Source organism: Tubulanus polymorphus, chromosome 3 (genome assembly GCF_964204645.1).
Source record: "Tubulanus polymorphus chromosome 3, tnTubPoly1.2, whole genome shotgun sequence".
Lineage (NCBI taxonomy): Eukaryota > Metazoa > Nemertea > Palaeonemertea > Tubulaniformes > Tubulanidae > Tubulanus > Tubulanus polymorphus.
Genome location: NC_134027.1, coordinates 12,090,344 through 12,109,601, shown reverse-complemented (window position 1 = coordinate 12,109,601; position 19,258 = coordinate 12,090,344). Strand labels below are relative to the sequence as shown.

The following is a 19,258-nucleotide window of genomic DNA, read 5'->3' as shown; positions in this document are numbered from 1 at the left end:
TTTGCATCTGGTTATGGGACGTAGATGGAATGGCTAGAGGATCTAATTAATTCAAAAAAAAATTCATGTCACCAACTCAATCCTTAATAAACAATCAATAATACACACAGAAGTGATAAGTGATCAAAATATTTGATTTATTCATTAAGTATAAAAAGAAGCCATAGGTGACATGACTCAATCAATCAAGCTTAGAAATTAAATAATGTTGATTCCTGCCTGATTGAGTTCAAGATTTTCCCTTTAACATGGTAATTTGAGAAAATAAGCATCATTTTGCTTCACACTTAGGTCATGTTAAGAATGAAAAGAACATATTCTACATTGATGGGGGGGGGGGGCTGATCTACATCTCAGGTAACAGTTAATGTATAGATGAGGAATGAAGAAATGAATTGAAAATTACAATACTGTACCTGGTTCTCTTACGCATTCCTCATATTTCCTCTCAATCTCCTCCTTTTCTTTCCCAAGTATTATATCTGTTTTAATATATAAGACAAGCAATCAGTTTTAATACCTATCAAAAATACATTCACAAAGACTTGACTTCCACTGCACTTATTAGGAACTCAACCATTATACATTATGCTGATATTTAAAAAACAGCACAAATAAATAATACGCCTATATTACTTCATGTATCTATGTTGCACTTAGACTCATAAAACTCACACTCAAACATACCATTTAAATCTATGTCTTTCAAACTCTTTCCTTTATAGGCGCCAAACAGGTTAAAGTCTTGAAGGTGTAGCAATTTGCTTATGTTGGTTCGTTCCCTCAACCCCAGTGTTTGGGCATAATGAATGTCATGCACTTGCATAGTGTGCCCAAAATGCTTATGGACATCTCTCGTTTGATCATTTGAAAGATCCAAGACCTGAAATTTGAAATGACGTAATTGAAAAAAAAAATTTGAAAAAAAATACAGTTATGATGAGTGCTAAAATCTAACTAAAAGATAATTCTTGAAAAATATGAAGTGATTGTCATTCAATATCATATTATTTTGACAAATATTTCCCTGCAGAAATATTCTTAAATATTATGCTTTCTTAAAGATAACTCACTCTCAATCAAACATACCATTTAAATCTATGTCTTTCAAACTCTTTCCTTTATAGGCGCCAAACAGGTTAAAGTCTTGAAGGAGTAGCAATTTGCTTATGTTGGTTCGTTCTGTCAACCCCAGTGTTTGGGCATAATGAATGTCATGCACTTACATAGTGTGCCCAAAATGCTTATGGACATCTCTCGTTTGATTATTTGAAAGATCCAAGACCTGAAATTTGACATGACGTAATTGAAAAAAAAATTTTGAAAGAAAATACAGTTATGATTGATAATCACCTTAATTTCCAGTAAGGCCTCTTACACGCATTGTAAAAGAATAATTCCTAAACACACAATCCATGCACACGCGCAACCGAGCTCGGTATCCCTTCGCTATCCCCTCAATTTTTCTAACCCCAAAAAGCCCAAGTCCACATATCTAACAATCTCATCTATCTTTCTTTTTAACGGAGCAGAACGCTTTTCCACTGAAGAATTACAAGTCGTAACTTTCTAACGGAGTAGAACACTTTTCTACTGAAGAATTACAAGTCGTTACTTTCGAACGGAGTAGAACACTTTTCTACTGAAGAATTACAAAAATTGATAAGTCATGGCTTATCTATTTACATGGCATCAACAATGTTTATAGCGTCCACTGAATAGTTCCAGACTCCAAAGCCTGCAACAGACCCGCAGCTGACGCACCTTTTTTTGTAAGGCAATCAGCTAGTTGTTTATTCGAGTCGATCCAACGCAGCTCTTTCAGCGCACCATTTTCAATAACTTCTTTTATAGCAGCTATATCGATTCTGAGACGTTTCTCAGTGACTGCTTTGTTGGAAACGACTGCTTCACACAGCGATTTACTATCAGTGAGGCATATCACATCAACTAAACCAAACTCCTTTCTGCCAAACATAAGCTCAGTGTACATCAAGCATAAAGGTAAGGCGGCATCAACCGCATCCGCTAAAGCTAACGTCTCACCCGCAAGGGTACTTCGCACAACCCTACGGACCTTCTTTGAGCTCCAACATATTAGTGACATATTTCCATCCTCACTGACGAAACAAATAAAATAGCCACCTTGAGTACCGCCATCAGATAAATTCCCTAATGATGCATCACAATAAACCAACATTCTAGGATTCTTCAGATACTGAAATTGTATACTGACATTTTCAGCTTTAGCCCTTTTAATCACTTTATTCAATGCCAAAATATCTCCAACTTTTCCTTTCTTTATTGAGGATGCAAGCTGGCAGACATCGAATATTAAATCTGGTCTTGTTTGACGGCCAAGCCACAGAAGCTGACCTACTTTTTTTCTCATTGCTGTCTTCTCATTTTCAGTAAGACAATCACTTTGGTTTTGTGCCCGGACACTACTAATTTTTACGAATTCTAAATTTTGCTTATAGAAATCCTGATCGAGAGTCGTGACATCTTGCGATATGTTTAGATGCATACAAACATATCTGAAAGCCTGTACATCTTCCCTTCCAACGATAAATTTCTCTCGAATCTTGCAGATAACAGTTTTTTCAAATGATTCATCACCTCCCCATAGAAAATCATCAACATGACATAATAGTATGCCAGTAAGTAGACCATTCTCATCAAGCCAGTAGAAAACAGCTGGGTCATATTGACATATTCTTGCTCCCATACCAGACAAGGTGGATTTTACCTTCTTGTACCAACACAGAGAAGCATCACTGAGACCATAAACGCATTTTTTTAACTGCCATAAATAACCATTTTCACAGGCTTTCTAGGGGGTACCAAAAAGACTTGTCAGTCAAAGTTGTCTCCTTGGAGAAAAGCACTTTTAATGTCCATTGACTTGGGCAGCCATTTTTTTTGAGCAAGGATAGTTAGCACTATTTTCTGCGACTCACTGGAACATGTAGGTGAATCTCTTTCAGCGGAGTTCTTTTTCTTCGAACCCTCTCGCTACCAGTCTAGCTTTAGGTACCAGAACACCCTCTTTTTCTTTCATATTACAGATCCATCTGGTAGATACAGCATGCTGACCACTATCTTTGACTCTTTTGTACACTCCATGGTCTTTCCAGCTTTTTAGCTCTGCTTCTTTAGCTTGGTCAAAAATCCCATATTGCGCTACTAATACATCGGCATCGTCAATCGTTGGTTCGAGAACTTGAAGATTATCTAACTGATTTATATCCACTGAACTCTGATATCTCTCGCCATCTGAATTTACTGTTGCAATATTGTACCAGTCTTTATAGGCCCTATTGTCCAGTTTTCTTTCCAGCTCTGCCTATGATGGTCCCTACCTGTGTGTTTCCATTTACTTCAAATTTAATCTGCTGACCCTTTTTTAAGGTTGGCTTCTCATTATCAACCACTCCCTGATTCAAAGCGTCATCAGAACTGTTCACATTTCCGACCGTGTTGGGCAAAGTCTGGTTCTCAGATAACAGATTATCAACAACTTTTTCTTCAAGTCGCGCCGCAGTCCCAGTAGATGCGCTGTCAACTTTCTCATTATCACTGGAATCCTGTTCGTTGTTGATTTTCTCGTCATCACTGTCATTATTTGACTGTACAACTGCCGGTTCGGTTTCATCTCTTACGGCAAACTTATCTTGTTGTTGATAACGTTTGTCATCATAAGGTTGATGATTAATCTCAGATACAGCCTTTTTTAACCAACATGTGTGCACTCTAATGAGCTGACCACCATGTCGAACAAATACCACAACTCCGTCCTGGCCAATAACTCGAGCAGGTCCTTTCCATGTTGACTGGTCGGGCCTTTTATAGAACACCTTGTCACCACTTCTATAAATTTCATCATTGTGAGTTCGAACCTGTTTTCGAAGGGCCCTTCTTATCTTCTCAGAACATTCAGAGTAAATGCCTGTCTTGCAGCAAACAGAGTCGTAATGTGTTTTGCAATACCATTAGTTGTGGTACTTCCTTCTAATGCAGGCAGTTTGTCACATAAGACTGATGGTAAGTTGGGATTACAGCCGAAAACTAGTTGATGTGCACTATACCCATGAATATTACTGAGTGTATTCTTCGCCATTAGAGCCCAAGCTAAAGCTGTCTCCCAGTCACAATCTCTATCGTCCTTGATTTTTGTAACAATTTCAGTTAGTGTCCTATTGTGCCTTTCACGAATTCCGTTACTCCACGGACTATACGCTGCCGTAGTCAATATTTCGATGCCAAACTGTCCTCCCATTTCAATCATTTCTTCATTCATAAACTCACCACCATTGTCACTGAACAATCTTTTTGGTGGGCCGAAAACGCTAATCCAGTGCTTAATGAATTCATCCATAACATCATGCGCTCTTTTAGACTTTAAAATGGCACCCGCACTGTATGGCATGTAGAGATCAATGATATGAAGATACCATAATGATTCTCCTAACTGATGTAGATCTACTGCAACTGTCTCATTCCAATCTGAGGCCATGGGTAGCGAGACAGTTGGACGACTTAATGTTCTCTTGTACTTTTCACATAAATGACACTGAGTAACGACTCTTTCTAGAGCTTGACGAGTTTCTGCATCACTGATTCCTGCTTTCTCTAGAAGATTTTTCAACTTTTCTAAAGAAGCATGTCCAAATTGACGATGGAGTTTTAACATAGCCCTCTCTTTACTCTTCACATCGTCAGCAGTCTGAAGGATCAATACTGCTTCACTACAAAAATCATTGTTATAATATCTATCACTACAGATATTAACACAGTAATGTCCCATAGAAGTTTGCTCCAATTTGATATTCCTCCCGAACATATGGACTTCATCATTACCTACATATATTATGACATCTGCTTTTTTTTAATGACGCTTTGCTAAGGAGCAGAGGAAGATCTACATCAACGACGTCTGTAGATAAACGGCACGTATGACCATCAAAGTTTGCAGGGATGATAACATTCTCAGACGAAAGTACTTTTCTACCGTCACCAAAACGGAAAAACCTGTTAGAAGATGTGACGACAATCTTATCCCTTTCGGAAGGTGATAATGAGTCAACATAATCATGGAGCCACTTCTTACCGCACACAGTTCTAGTACATCCAGTATCAATAACAGCGGCACCCAGAGCCTCTGTCATGAAAATTGTGTTGTCTTGTCCAGAGCTCTTCTCGAAAAGGACAACCTCATCAGAAACCTCTTCGTGTTGCATAGCATGCACTTCATCTGCCTTATGCGGACAGTTCTTAGCCCAGTGAAAAGTACTGCCACAAACAGCACATCTAGTTCTCCGTCCAGATCTATCTATGGGATTCGTGCCCCTCGGCACATTCGTGCTAGTTACACTAGAGCGTCTAGTCTGAAAGCCTGCACGGCCCCGTGAGCCAAATCCAGATCTATGTTGAGCACCACGATTTTCCTGATTTGCATACAATGTATCATGTTCTTCACCTTTGACCTTCACATCAGTACCATAACGTTGAAATTCATCATAATTGTCATCAGTAGACTGTTTGACTTTTGCCTCTCCAAATATCGGCTTGAGAGCAGATTTCATACTTGCTAATGTGAGGGTAGGTGAAGCTGTGAGAGCAAGCTGCTTCTCTTTTTGTTGTAATCCAGCTCCATCCAAGATTTTAAATGCCAACACAGCTTCCGGTAACTGCATGTTGCGTTTAACACACCGGTTGTTGAGCCTTTCAAATTCGATTATATAATCATTAATTGACATACCTTCAGTCCGTTTAAATTTCTCAAAAGCTGTGTATATTGAGTATGCAATATCCGTGTCATCAGTCTTAAAAACCGTATCCAATTTTGTAAGCAAAGATTTCATTCCATCGTCAGCATTCAACGATGCCGTTGACAGCTCTAGAGCAGCAGCCCTCGCTTGTCCTTGTAATGTCAACGTCACTGCTAAAGCCTGCTTTTTGACATCTAAATCCGTAACTAGTTTTTTTTTTAACACAACGCGGCGCCACCGGAAGGTAAAAATGACGGCCACGTGCAACGAATTTTATTTAAACGAACGAACCGATGCAAACCTCAGCTACTCACACAAAACACAGCAACGATCTTTCTTTCGTCTCCTTTTTGTTTTTTAAACAAAACGATGAATAAAGCCCTTATTCCACTTTCGCACATTGAAACAAACTCCGACGACGTCGACGAATTGCCATCCACAGCCGATCGTCTCGATGTCAACAGCCACAGTAGCTCACCGCACTACCAATCAAATTTAGTTGTTTCGCTCTGCTACCATTTGATAATCACCTTAATTTCCAGTAAGGCCTCTTACACGCATTGTAAAAGACTAATTCCTAAACACACAATCCATGCACACGCGCAACCGAGCTCGGTATCCCTTCGCTATCCCCTCAATTTTTCTAACTCCAAAAAGCCCAAGTCCACATCTAACAACAATGACTAACTAAAAGATAATTCTTGAAAAATATGAAGTGATTGTCATTCAATATCATATTATTTTGACAAATAGTTCCCTGCAGAAATATTCTTAAATATTATGCTTTCTTAAAGATAACTCTTAATCAAATAGCGAGAGTGTATGGAACTTAACAGCCTTCGTAAGATAATAGTGAACAAACCTGTGTCATGGTTGCCATGAATTTACGCAAATTGGTACTTGTTATGCGCTCTGGCTCCTCCAACATGGCATCTTTACATACTTTCAGTAATGAATTATAAGGTCTCACAGCATATGATCCTAAAAAATCATAAATATTGAATAAATCACATAATTCTAACAAAATGTGACTCATTCAAAATAAAAGAATCTAAAAATACTATTTACTTATTTGCCTATTTGAATTCAACTTACCAGTACTGGCAAAGAGAAAATTATTGTCTTCCCGAATACCTGCAAGCTTCCGTACATCTTTATTGTGAATGTATTTAAGCGCTGGTATACAGTCAGTTGGAATTATCAGTGGAACTGGACGATGACCCTACAGAAGAGCAAAATACATTATTATTTGTTTCGCTATAAATAATGTAAGAATGGCAAATAATTGTCATTGTTGCTCTTTGAAATTACACCCAAACTTTGCTTCCAAATTATATATTTCCAAACAAGTAAAAAACTTTGTGCTTCTACAGCCTAAACATACTTTTCCCCGTACTTCCATGACATGCTGGGGTAGAAGCCACTCCGTCTCGAGACAAGTAAGATCAGCTGCCAATCCAGATTCAATGTCATTGAGCTGTGTGCTGCGATCTTCAAATTGTTTAACACTAAAATCAACACAATCTTAATAGGTTGCAATTTTTTTAATGTCAATTGTTTAAAACATGGCTACCAAGCAGAATGAGGAACGAAAGAACCATCCTTCTCATAATCAATCTCACAGCCCTTGTCCAGAAATCTTTTGAGGTTCAGCTAATGGAAAAATTTAAGCTTTGAATGGGATTGAACTTACGTTGCATTTTCAATTTCACCAGTGCGTCTCTTGTTGTAAGTGACAAGCCTCGCTTGAAGCAGCATCACAGCTTTGTCATACATCCCCCAATTCATTTCTTTCGGATTCAAATTCTCAAGCGAATCTTTTAGAAAAACAGCTAATTTTCTTAAATCTTAAGGAAGAGGGAGTAACTTTTTTTGTTGAATCTCCTTTCAACAAGTATGAGGAGTGCTAGACGTGTTATCTCGCACTCACTCTTCTTCAATTCCATAAACTCTCGTGCTTCCTTTTTCATTACTTCATCGTTTTCACGAATGGCAACTCCTAACTTAGCTTGAATTATTCTATCCATGTCATATCCCATCTTAACAGCATTAGAAGGCGTCTTAAGATCATCTTCATCATCAAAGTGGTGCATGGCGCACTGTAATGTGGCTTCAACGCACAAATCAAAATACTGTGGTTTGATGAAATCCATGAGATTATATTCTTCACCAGATGACTGAATAGATCGCTGAGCTAGTAGTAGTTTTGCAGCTGCCCTCATATGCTGTGATGCATAATTTTTTCGTTTTGTTCGATTTCTCATATTTTTGCTAAGCCAGATGTCACCAAGAACAAGAATAATCCTATCATTCTATGCAATCTTTCCAACGTCATCGCATCGCATTGAGGGAAAAACCTGTTTTCTCATTAGTTTTGATGCACCAGAGCTACGTATTTCACCTGCCAAAACTTTTGACAGAAAGACTAGTGTTGATTTAGTTGCCATGTTCTCTGAGCAAGCTGGACATTTCTGCATATGCAATCCCATACCAGTGAGTTTTAAATATTCGTAACATTCCAGACAGGGTCCATATTCCTTTATGTTGAAGAGCTTTGAATCTGTTGGCCGCCTTGAGACAAGCAATTCACCTTCTTTTCTTTCAAGAACACTTTTGTTGTGTTGCCAATCACCTTGATTTCTTAACTGGGTAAACTTCCTCGTTTTTTCTTTGACATCAAGGGCTAGAATTGGCTTGACATCATCATGATTTTTGTGTTTATTTGAAAAATGCTTAGAAATATTTGTTTTCATTGCAGGAGGGTTGCAGAGATGGCAAAAGTGCTTAACTGTATAATCTTTTTTTGATGATTTCTTTACAAATTTTGCTCTCCTGTCTACTTCTTTTATGAAGATGGGATACCTTACATCACAAATCTGACCAGATTCACCATCATCATTATCAGCTTCATCTTGAAAGGGCACTTCATCACTGTCACTGTTATCTTCTCCCAGTTTTTCTGGCATCGGAACTTTATCCATAAATGGAAGGCCCTGGTTTACTTCTCTGGGTAAATATTCTTCATCAGAATCACTTTCTGATATCATAAAATCACTGCCTTCATCACTCTGTAAGTCAACGCTGGTGAATACTGATGCGCTCGATACAGGAACAGTCTCCATTCCGCTGATACACGGTGGAGCTGTCTCATTGCTGGTGAATACTGACGCAGTCGAAACAGGAACAGTCTCCATTCCGCTGATACACGGTTGAGCTTTATCATCGCTAGTGAATACTGACGCGCTCGATACAGGAACAGTCTCCATTCCGCTGATACACGGTGGAGCTTTATCATCGTTGGTGAATACTGACGTAGTCGAAACAGGAACAGTCTCCATTCCGCTGATACACGGTGGAGCTGTATCATCGCTGGTGAATACTGATGCGCTCGACACAGGAACAGTCTCCATTCCACTGATACACGGTGAAGCTGTATCATAGCTGGTGAATACTGATGCGCTGGATACAGGAACAGTCTCCATTCCGCTGATACACGGTTGAGCTGTATCATTGCTGGTGAATATTGATGCGCTCGATACAAGAACAGTCTTCATTCCGCTGATACACAGTTGAGCCGTATCACTGGTGAATACTGATGCGCTCGATACAGGAACAGTCTCCGTTTCACTGAAACACGGTTGAGCTGAATCATCACCAGTGGATACTTGATCAGTCTTTGCACATGGTGGGGTTAAGTCTGTTATAACAGTTTTGCATGTTTGTTGAGCCCAGTCCAAATCTTCTAAAAATGCTTTTTTTAAAGATGTCAAATTTTTCTTCTCGATAATGCCTCAATAGAAAAACATCAATATGTTATTACATTTGTACATTCAATGCTTTAAACTTAACTTTGTGAAATCCCTGAGTTTTCAATTTAAAGAAAGGAAGGCCAGATTGATTTAAACAAAAATGAGTTGGCTTGAGAATGACTGATAGGCAATGATGACACCATAGATGATAGACTGACCAACAAAATAATACCACCCATTATTTTGAATCATTGTGTCCAATGATATACAGCCTAGCAAACACCATTTACGATGGTATTTTGTATGATCTTCGGACAAATGTAATTAATGGCAGTATCCAGAACTGTCCAATAACATACCATCTTGCAAGTGGCATCAAGGTGGTATTTTGAACTAAATGATAATCCATGCACTGTACATAGAAATAAAGGTTTTTTCCACTGGAAGAACACTGGCCTTAAAGCAGGCAGAAAATGTTAACTGTTAGTGTGAGCATAAGCATGAAAATAAGAATTAAGATCAATTAAGAATTGAGATTAATTAAGAGGCAAAAAATATAATTTCAATTTTGTGACTGACCCATCTATTAAACTTGCAAAGCACATTACGACTAGGCCTACTGCTATGATCTATTATTATTTGACAACCAACTGATGCCTTATTATACTACAATTATAAATTACATGTATTTCTGATTGGAAAAAAGACGTGTACGACTTTCTCGTACATGCAAAAAATTAGTTATTTCTAAACCAAAGAACTAAAATAATGCACTGCATTTCCAGCAGACTGTTCTTTTTCACTTAGCGGATGATTCTCTCCTAAATTTCTCAATTATTTCCTTCTAGATCTTAGGGAAAGGTATACATAAATTATAAGCAGATAAATCCATGAAAATAGTATGGTCAAAATAGTCACTACTTTTCAATATGAAAAGCGTTCTGATGAAAGCAGTGAAAGAGGCAGCCTGCGGTTATGCAATTTTTAGGTAATTTCTAGATAGATTGCTTAAAGAGGTTTTCAATATTGTATCATCCGGAAAACTTTTTACATTCTTCACAAAAAATCTAATCAAAATGATTCCAATACATTTACATGGTCTATGTAAAAAGGGGTGAGGTTTGAACATTGACGCTAGTGAACTCTTTGAAAATATTCGAATTAAAATGATGGCAAGGATCTGTCACACTGGACATATAGATACTTACTCAGCATTGTCACTCCTGGAATACACATGATGCCCTACATTATCTAACAACTGTACTGGCCATAAGACATATTTTGGGAGGCCTTTCAATTTGGCCCACCCAAATTTGCATTCCTCCATTTCTGGTATCTGAAATGTAAAAAAAAAAACAAATAGTATTTCCTATCTATGCATCTGACATGATAGCTATTCATAGCAGTTACTCAAGACCAACAGTACGAGGATGTTTTCTACATAAGTTATGATGAAATATTAGAACCTATAAGAATTTTAAGAACTTATAAAAAGTCCTGCTTGGCCTAACCTTATTACTTTACCAGATGATCATACACTAGGCCTACAATGTAAACTGTAAAAGGAAACACTGTGGGAAATAGGAACATACTACATAAATTGTATGTAAATGCCTTCTAGCATATCTTGCATAACTATGAAACTCATACGTGATCAAGAAACGACTGGAGGACTTTTTAGATTTACAACAGTTCCCCATATTCTGTAAATAGGATAGTTCAAAATCTACAAACCCATAACATTGCTCAATTTACGTTGACAGATGAAAACTAGATTTTATGTCAAAGGAGGAAACATATAGGCCTACAAGAACTCAACCCAATCAATGGCAATTTCCAAGATTTCAACCTGATTGCTAACAGCCAAAAAGAAGGCATATTGATTCATGACCCTATGTTTGGTAGGCCTAGGCAGTTTGTAAACTGTATGACAACTATAAGTAGAAGCATAAATTCAATAAGACTATGAATTTTTGGTATAAGTGACAAATACAGGTTAGAGTTAGGGCCTCTCAATTCAGTGACAGGAACTGACTCTAAATTCCTTCCTCCAAGTAAAACTAAATTACCTAAACTTGAAGGCAAAAGAATTTTTACTCCTTTGGCCCTGGCCAAAGGCAAGGCCAACACTACAGCCATAAACATACCCACAATGAAATAAGAGAAAAGTTAAATTCTGCTTACCTTATACTTGCTTCTACTGATAGTGTTGAATTTATTCAGTGCCAGCAAGCACATGGCTTTTCAAACGTCGGCCATGTTGTGATGACATCTCTGTGCATAATTGCCAGAAGAGGGCACTGCATTACAATGAGAGAACATGGACCAGTCCAAAATGTCTAATGTATCCAATTTCGTCCATGCCAAGACATTTGCTCAGTTAGGTGGTATGATCTATAGAATACCACCTAACAAGCAGTCTTATCAGTCCATAATAGTCTACCTAGGTGGTATACCATCCAGGAAGAAAGACACTCTAAATATTTGGATGGATATATGAAAGCTGTGGGTACTGGAGTGTGTAATGGGTTGTGTAGTGTGATCTGTGTGCATTTGTGGCCAGCACACAGATCACATTGTTCAATGGGGTTTGGTCCAGGACTCGCGAGATTTTCAACAACACGGAAGTAACGTGTAATAAATGATGACTTGAATTACATGACTACCTACCACCCCTCATTATTGTTGGAAAACTAAACGTTCGGCACTGACTAAAAATTAGTAATAACATTATAGAAATGGCCAGAATTTTAACTTAGGTTCTATCTCATTTTTATTTTACAATTGCGATTGGTATAATTTTTTTTTAAACGGCCGCTAAGGCTTCATGTTTCGTCTGCAATTCACTGCAAATAGTTACGCCACTACGCACATTTCAGTGTTTTTGGCAGCTGTACACTCAATCGGCACCGTTCGTGACTAGCTTCACTGCGGAATTATCATTGATTAACATCGCCATATCACATCATCAACTCATATTGTGCCTTAAAACCCTAACAGCCGAAATAATTGAAATGCACACACGATTTCTATCATTGAAAATTGAGAGAGTGGCCATGTTTGTGTTTGCTGCTTCGTGTAAATCCTGCGCGGTGGCGCAACCGCGCGGAGTGGGGCCGATACGTCCAGTTATTTTGGGAAGTTTTGAGGATGCTTCAATGTAATGTCTTGATATTTGGGTAACACATGTATCTACCATAGACTCATCTTCAGCCCAAAAACTGGCCCTGTCAGAATCAAGATGGCCAACTGGCAGCCATTGTTGTTCGCCAAAATCAGCACTTTTTACACATTTTTGAACTTTTTGGGGGAAATTTTCAAGACGCTTTGATCAATAACCTTGATCTTTCGGATATATTTGAATCCCCCAAAGGCCCATCTGCATAAGAAAAATTGGGTCAATCAGACTCAAGATGGCCGTGCTATGACTATTTTAGTGCCCAAAAATGTCAATTTGGCCCAAATTCTGAATCCTGTAGCTTCCTACTGGTTTGCTATTTCTCAATGCAATTTGTGATGGGTTTTCTTAAGAAAGGAATGTTTTATACCTGAGACAGGTATTTTTGATCAGCCAATTATGTTGCAATTGGTGGCCATCTTGGTGTCATCAGTACTCATTCGTAGGTGGGAAAAAGTTTCTCCACATTATATTGTTACCTAAGCATATTTAGTTACCACAATCAATTGCACAGTTGTAGCTCATGACATCGTCTATGATTGTCGTGAGTTTAAAGGTCATTAGTTATTCTATATGGTCACTACGGGCATCAATAGTAGAATAACTTAGTATTTCCTTATTATATTGGCACCTAGGCATATTTTGTTACCATGATCAATTAGAAAGTGGTAGTTCATGACATGTCCTATGATTGTGGTGAGTTTCAAGGTCATTGGGTTTTGGGTATGGTCACCAGGGGGCGTTGAATAGTAGAATAACTTAGTTTTTCCGTAACATATTGGTAACTAGGCATATCATCTGAAACCACTTCCCAAGTGGGCATGGTGTCCCTGGACCCCTTGTTGCTTCCATGCACATATTTATAAAGGGAGAATATTGGAGTATTTGGTGTTCCCGGTACCCCTTATTAACAAGTGGGTAGCTCCCGGTGACTTAAACTTTGTTCCTGTCTGTTTCAGGTAAAGAATTCCGTGCTCTGTTCATCAGCACAGTTCGAACACGGCATCTGATGGAATCATTACCGACAGATATGATGACAGACGCCAGAAATTATGGTTTCCTTAGCGACCAGAAACTGTTGAACACCGCTTTGACTCGAGCTAAGAGTTTCGTTGCGGTGGTTGGTGACCCTGTCGCCCTGTGCGCGATCGGAGACTGTATGAACATCTGGAGAACGTTCCTGAAACACTGCAAAAATTTGAAAAGTATCGTTCCTAAAGAAGTGACATTCATCGGAGTGAAAACAGATGTTTTGAATCTGTTGAACTCGCGGGATTTTGCATCTTCTACAACCGCAACCGTAGTAAACCCACCCACAGCTCAAGTTAGTTTTATTCGAACTTATATCTTATTCTTAGATTCACAATTATAGCATTATGGCCCTTTATTTTCACAGTACCGTATCGACTAGCTTGTGGCCATTGGACAGGTCCTATCCAATTGTAATGCTTTAAACCAACCAACAATGGGGTAGAAATAAGAGTTGTACAATAAAATCCCAATATGCAAGATGAAAAATGAATCCAAAAAGTTTCCTTCTGCCCTTTCTTTCCTTCCTTCCTTCTGAGTTTGTTAAGTCGTTTCAACTTGACTTGAGAGGAATTCGGGTGGCCTAGCCTGGTCAGTTATGGTAGTACATACCTGATATAGGTCCTAAAAAGACCAGCACAGATGGGCAGTGGAAACTAAAATATCGATATCTACCGGTAAGGATTGCAAAAAAGGCTGCATTGAAAGAGGTTGAAAAAAGAAAAGTGACATCACAATTTTCGAGACATATTTTTAAATGTTATTCATTGAAGAATATGGCGTCTATGATACAACCCAATTCAATGAACAATTTTGGCAATCCTTCAATACATCATAAAAGGAATAAAAAAAATGTTTTAGTCCAACTACCAGTCCATTCTGGTCCTATAAAGACCTGTATCAGGTATGTACCACCAAAATTGACTGAGCTCTCAAGCTGAGTTGAAATAGACATTAGGCCTATATTGAGTTGAGTCGAAGTATAGTTCATGGAAACCTTTTGTACTCGCTTGTCTTTTTTTATCGTGGGATTTTATCATATATAATCGTTACAACATGGTCAGTGTTTTATCAAGATCGAGATTGTGGTAGATTTGGTGTCAATCATGGAAAAGTTATTTCTGGTTTATAGGGAGGTATTGAAATTACTGCAAGTAATGATATCGTGGATGATAACTATCAAGAGCAAGAAATAATACTTGATGCTGATGAAATTATGGTTCAACTGGCACGAAACATCATCAAACAGTAAGAATCTGAATAAGATGAATGGGCATGTTAAAACCTGGTACACTGAATTTCGCTGGACCAATCAATTTGCCTTCTTAGCAGTAGTGATTGCTGATTCGTTTCTACGACAATCTGATCAGGTCGTAGAAATAGTGCTTGTTCCATCCTTGTGATTCGGCTTACAATAGGTCTGCGGTCAATCCATCGTGTGGTAACACGTACGCTCATGTTGAAAAGGTTCCTGATGAAAAAAATCGCAGACCGTTCCGACGAGTTGATCGGGTCGTGAGTTGACCTGGGCTTAGTTTTACGCTAAAGTTGTTACGTTATCATGATCATTATGTTGTTGGCTTATCTGTATGGTGACTTCTGCTTAGTAGATTGGATTAGTTTAAGTAATAGTAATAGTAATGACTTAAGTTTGGGTTGTATTACAGACCATTTCTACATCACTCATGTCACAAGTTGGTCTTAAGACCGGTTGTTAGTTGTTAGATGAGCTAATGAATGAATATTTTCTTGGACAAAAATTTGCCTAGAATCTAAGGCTGCAAAATATTTCATTGTGCCAAGAGCTGAACTGTTGTACCAGGTTCCATTGATATGCAATATAGACTTTATTTTAAATGTTTTCACTATGAATATTCCTCTAGGAATGAATGTATGGATAGTCGATTCTCACGTGAATCAATCCACATCAGAGAATTCTGCAATCACGCAATTATCAAATACTGGTCTAAAGAGAGTAATAACGCTAAGAAATTGAATTCAGTTGGATTTGATACTGAAGAGAGTTCCGATGATGATGAAAATCAAGGGTCGAAGGCTGTTCTATCATTACAGCATCTGCTCCTTGTGAATCCGAACAAATACATCAAATGTACATTAAATATCGACCATCATTCTGGGGCCAGTATTTATGCAGAGCCAGTTGCTGAGGGCAATGCGGGTCCGATAAGCATGACCTCTCGATTAAGATGCGGTCAAGCTTTTAACGGAGACGTTGTCGTTGTGGAATTAGTAAACGATGAGACTGTGGATGTATTCGATGATCGTCGCCGTAATGAGCCAATCACTCGCCATGGTAATGTCGTCGGTATTCTGAAGAGATCACTCGATCCGACCAATCGAAGGTTTGTCTGTTTCGCAGATCCGGGGAATACCGGTGTGATGGTGCCGATCAATTCCGGAATTCCGCCGATTTATAACTTAGAAACGAAACAGCGAGCAGTGCATTCGAAAAGGGGTTTCGTAACAGTTTATAGAGTAACCGACGATCGTAGATTTGTATTTGATCATTATGAGTTTATAAATCCCTTTGAGAGAAATGATAAACTATTCGTCGTGCAGTATTTGAAATGGGAGAAATTCCATTCACCACTCGGAGTGGTAACCGACCTGATCCTCCGACCCAGAGCAACAATCGACCGTGGAATTCAAATACTCTCCGTAGAACACGATAAAAAACCGAAATTCTCGCTCGAAGTCGAATCTGAAATTCGTCATAAGTATCCAGTCGGGTTTCTTTTAACGGTAACTGCTAGAGATGACCTTAGGGATCAGCTCGTATTCACAATCGCTGCGGCGACGCGCGAAGACTTAGACAACGCGTACAGCGTGGAGTCGTTAGCGGAGGGAGGATTCCGGATCGGAGTCCACGTTTCGGATGTCTCTGAGTTCGTCACTGTCGATAGTGTTGCTGACCGAGAAGCTCACAGACGTTTGATATCCGCTTATCCGATCGGACAGGACCCAATTTTGCTCATACCCGATAGACTCAGTATTGACTTATGTAGTCTGAAACCGTCACTTGATCGTCTAGCGATATCGGTGATAATGACGATCGATGAAGACGGAGAGATTAAGGACTGCGAATTTAAACGATCGATCGTGAAATCATGTTACAGATTCACGTTCGCCGAAGCTCAACTCATTCTGAAAAACGTCGATATCGGCATCGAAAATCACGCGCAGATAAATGCTGCCATGATGACTTTACACATCGTTACGCAGCGATGGCGTTATAGTCGTCTCGGTAACGCTCGTTTATACGACAATTTCGCGGAGCTCGATGATGACGTACATCACTCTCACCGGCTTGTTGAAGAACTGCAAATACAAGCCAATCATGTTATAGCGAAATATCTACTGAGCAAACTACCGTTGGTGACCCCCCTCGTTACTCAATCTGCACCTGACTCGGATAAACTAATCACCTGGCGACAACAACACTTGATCGATGCGTTGAATACGGTCGCTATGACGCATGCTTTCCTGCCTCCTGGATGGATCTGCGATTGCAGTGATATTTGTAATTGTATCCTGTCTGAGATCGGTGATGAACGCGCCATCTATGGAGAAATGATCGATTTACGAGCAGACATTTGGACATCGATTGAAACAGCAGGTAAACGAACAGAGCACCTCTTACCAGCCCTGCTGGTGGCGCCATGCCTATTCATTAGGAGAGCATTTCTTACCGGCCTTATACCCTGCAACAAAGTGGAAGGGCTGGGTATACTTGAGTCCTTCCAGGTGTCCATCCATGTAGTAATTTACTACATGGAAGGACACCTGGAAGGATTTACTGTAAATCTTGCGCAGAAAACTCCTTGTCTATAGATGAAAATAGCTATTCAGCATGATATTGAAAAAATCAAATATGGCTGACTGGTGGCCATTTTGGCATCTATCTATGAAGAGAATGTTGTGCGGAGAACTATTCTAAGGCCTTTCAACTTGTAAAGCTTTTGTCAGGGATATTGGTCTGTGTAATCCAGACACTTTTAGTTCATTGGACGTACAATTTATCATTGTATTCATAGTATGATTTGTTCTGTTGTTTACAGATGATTTGGAGACTATAGTGAAGCTAGTCGTTAGTCCTGAGGTTCATCCACGTCTGGCAATTGCTTTATCCAAACTAATCGAAATACAGAAGCCGACCGAGTATTGTTGTTCTGGCGATCTTACCGATACCAACTGCCAGCGACATCATTTACTGAATTTGAGTCCGTACACGCACTTTACTTCTCCGTTACATCGATACGTAGATATTGTTGTTCAACGTCTGCTGAAATCAGTGATCACTGAGCAACCAATTGAATATTTTCGCTCCGACATTCGTTCAATCTGCGAAGAAATGACTGACGCTGAACGCAAAGCTAAAACGTGAGTTCAAAAATACCAGGCTTTTTAGCCCATTTTCGACTTTAGTCCCAGCGGGCTATTGCGTTCCCTTTTCGTCCGTCGTCCGTCCGTTCGTCCGTCCGTCGACGGAATCCAGTTATTTTGGGAAGTTTTGAAGACGCTTCAAGGTAATGTCTTGATATTTGGGTTACACATGTATCTACCCTAGACACATCTTCAGCCCAAAAACTGGCCCTGTCAGAATCAAGATGGCCGACTGGCAGCCATTGTTATTCACCAAAATCAGCACTTTTTACACATTTTTGAACTTTTTGAGGGAAATTTTGAAGACGCTTCGATCAATTACCTTGATCTTTCGGATATATGTGAATCCCCCCAGGGCCCATCAACTTAACAAAAATTGGGTCGGTTGGACTCAAAATGGCTGTCCTATGACCTTTTTAGTGCCCAAAAATGTTAATTTTGGCCCGAATTCTGAGTCCTATAGCTTCCTACTGGTTTGCCATTTCTCATTACAATTTGTGATGGGTATTGTTTGGAAAGGGATGTTTTATACCTGAGACAGGTATTTTTCATCAGCCAATTATGACGCAATTGGCGGCCATCTTGGTGTCACCAGTACTCATTCGTAAGTTGGAAAAAGTTTTTCCAAGTTATATTGATACCTAAGCGTATTTTGCTACCACAATCAATTAGAAAGTTGTAGCTCATAACGTGTTCTATGATTGTGGTGAGTTTCAAGGTAATTGGATTTCGTATATGGCCACCAGGGGGCGTTGAATAATACAATATCTTAGCATTTCTTTATTATATTCGTATCAATGCATATTTTGTAACCACAATCAATTGGAAAGTTGTAGCTCATGACATCATCTATGATTGTTGCGAGTTTTAAGGACATAAGTTTTTCTATATGGTCACCAGGGGGCGTTGAATAGTAGAATAACTTAGTATTTCCTTATTATATTGGTACCTAGGCATATTTTGTTACCATGATCAATTGCAAAGTTGTAGTTCGTGACATATTCTATGATTGTGGTGAGTTTCGAGGTCATTGGGTTTTGAATATGGTCACCAGGGGGCGTTGAATAGTAGAATGACTTAGTAATTCCATATTAAATTGGTAACGAGGCATATTTTGTTATCACAAT

At 39.0% G+C, this 19,258-nt stretch overlaps 1 protein-coding gene across 1 annotated transcript in view; it reads left to right on the top strand.

Annotated features, from left to right (window-relative positions):
- The window catches only part of LOC141902853 (3'-5' exoribonuclease HELZ2-like), a 70,406-nt gene that overhangs the window by 37,728 nt on the left and 13,420 nt on the right, over positions 1 to 19,258 (top strand). Inside the window, exons 16-19 of the mRNA XM_074790773.1 lie at positions 13,658 to 14,022; positions 14,860 to 14,975; positions 15,611 to 17,364; positions 17,807 to 18,128. Of these exons, the coding sequence (XP_074646874.1) occupies positions 13,658 to 14,022; positions 14,860 to 14,975; positions 15,611 to 17,364; positions 17,807 to 18,128 (2,557 nt within the window). The remainder of the gene's footprint in view (positions 1 to 13,657; positions 14,023 to 14,859; positions 14,976 to 15,610; positions 17,365 to 17,806; positions 18,129 to 19,258) is intronic.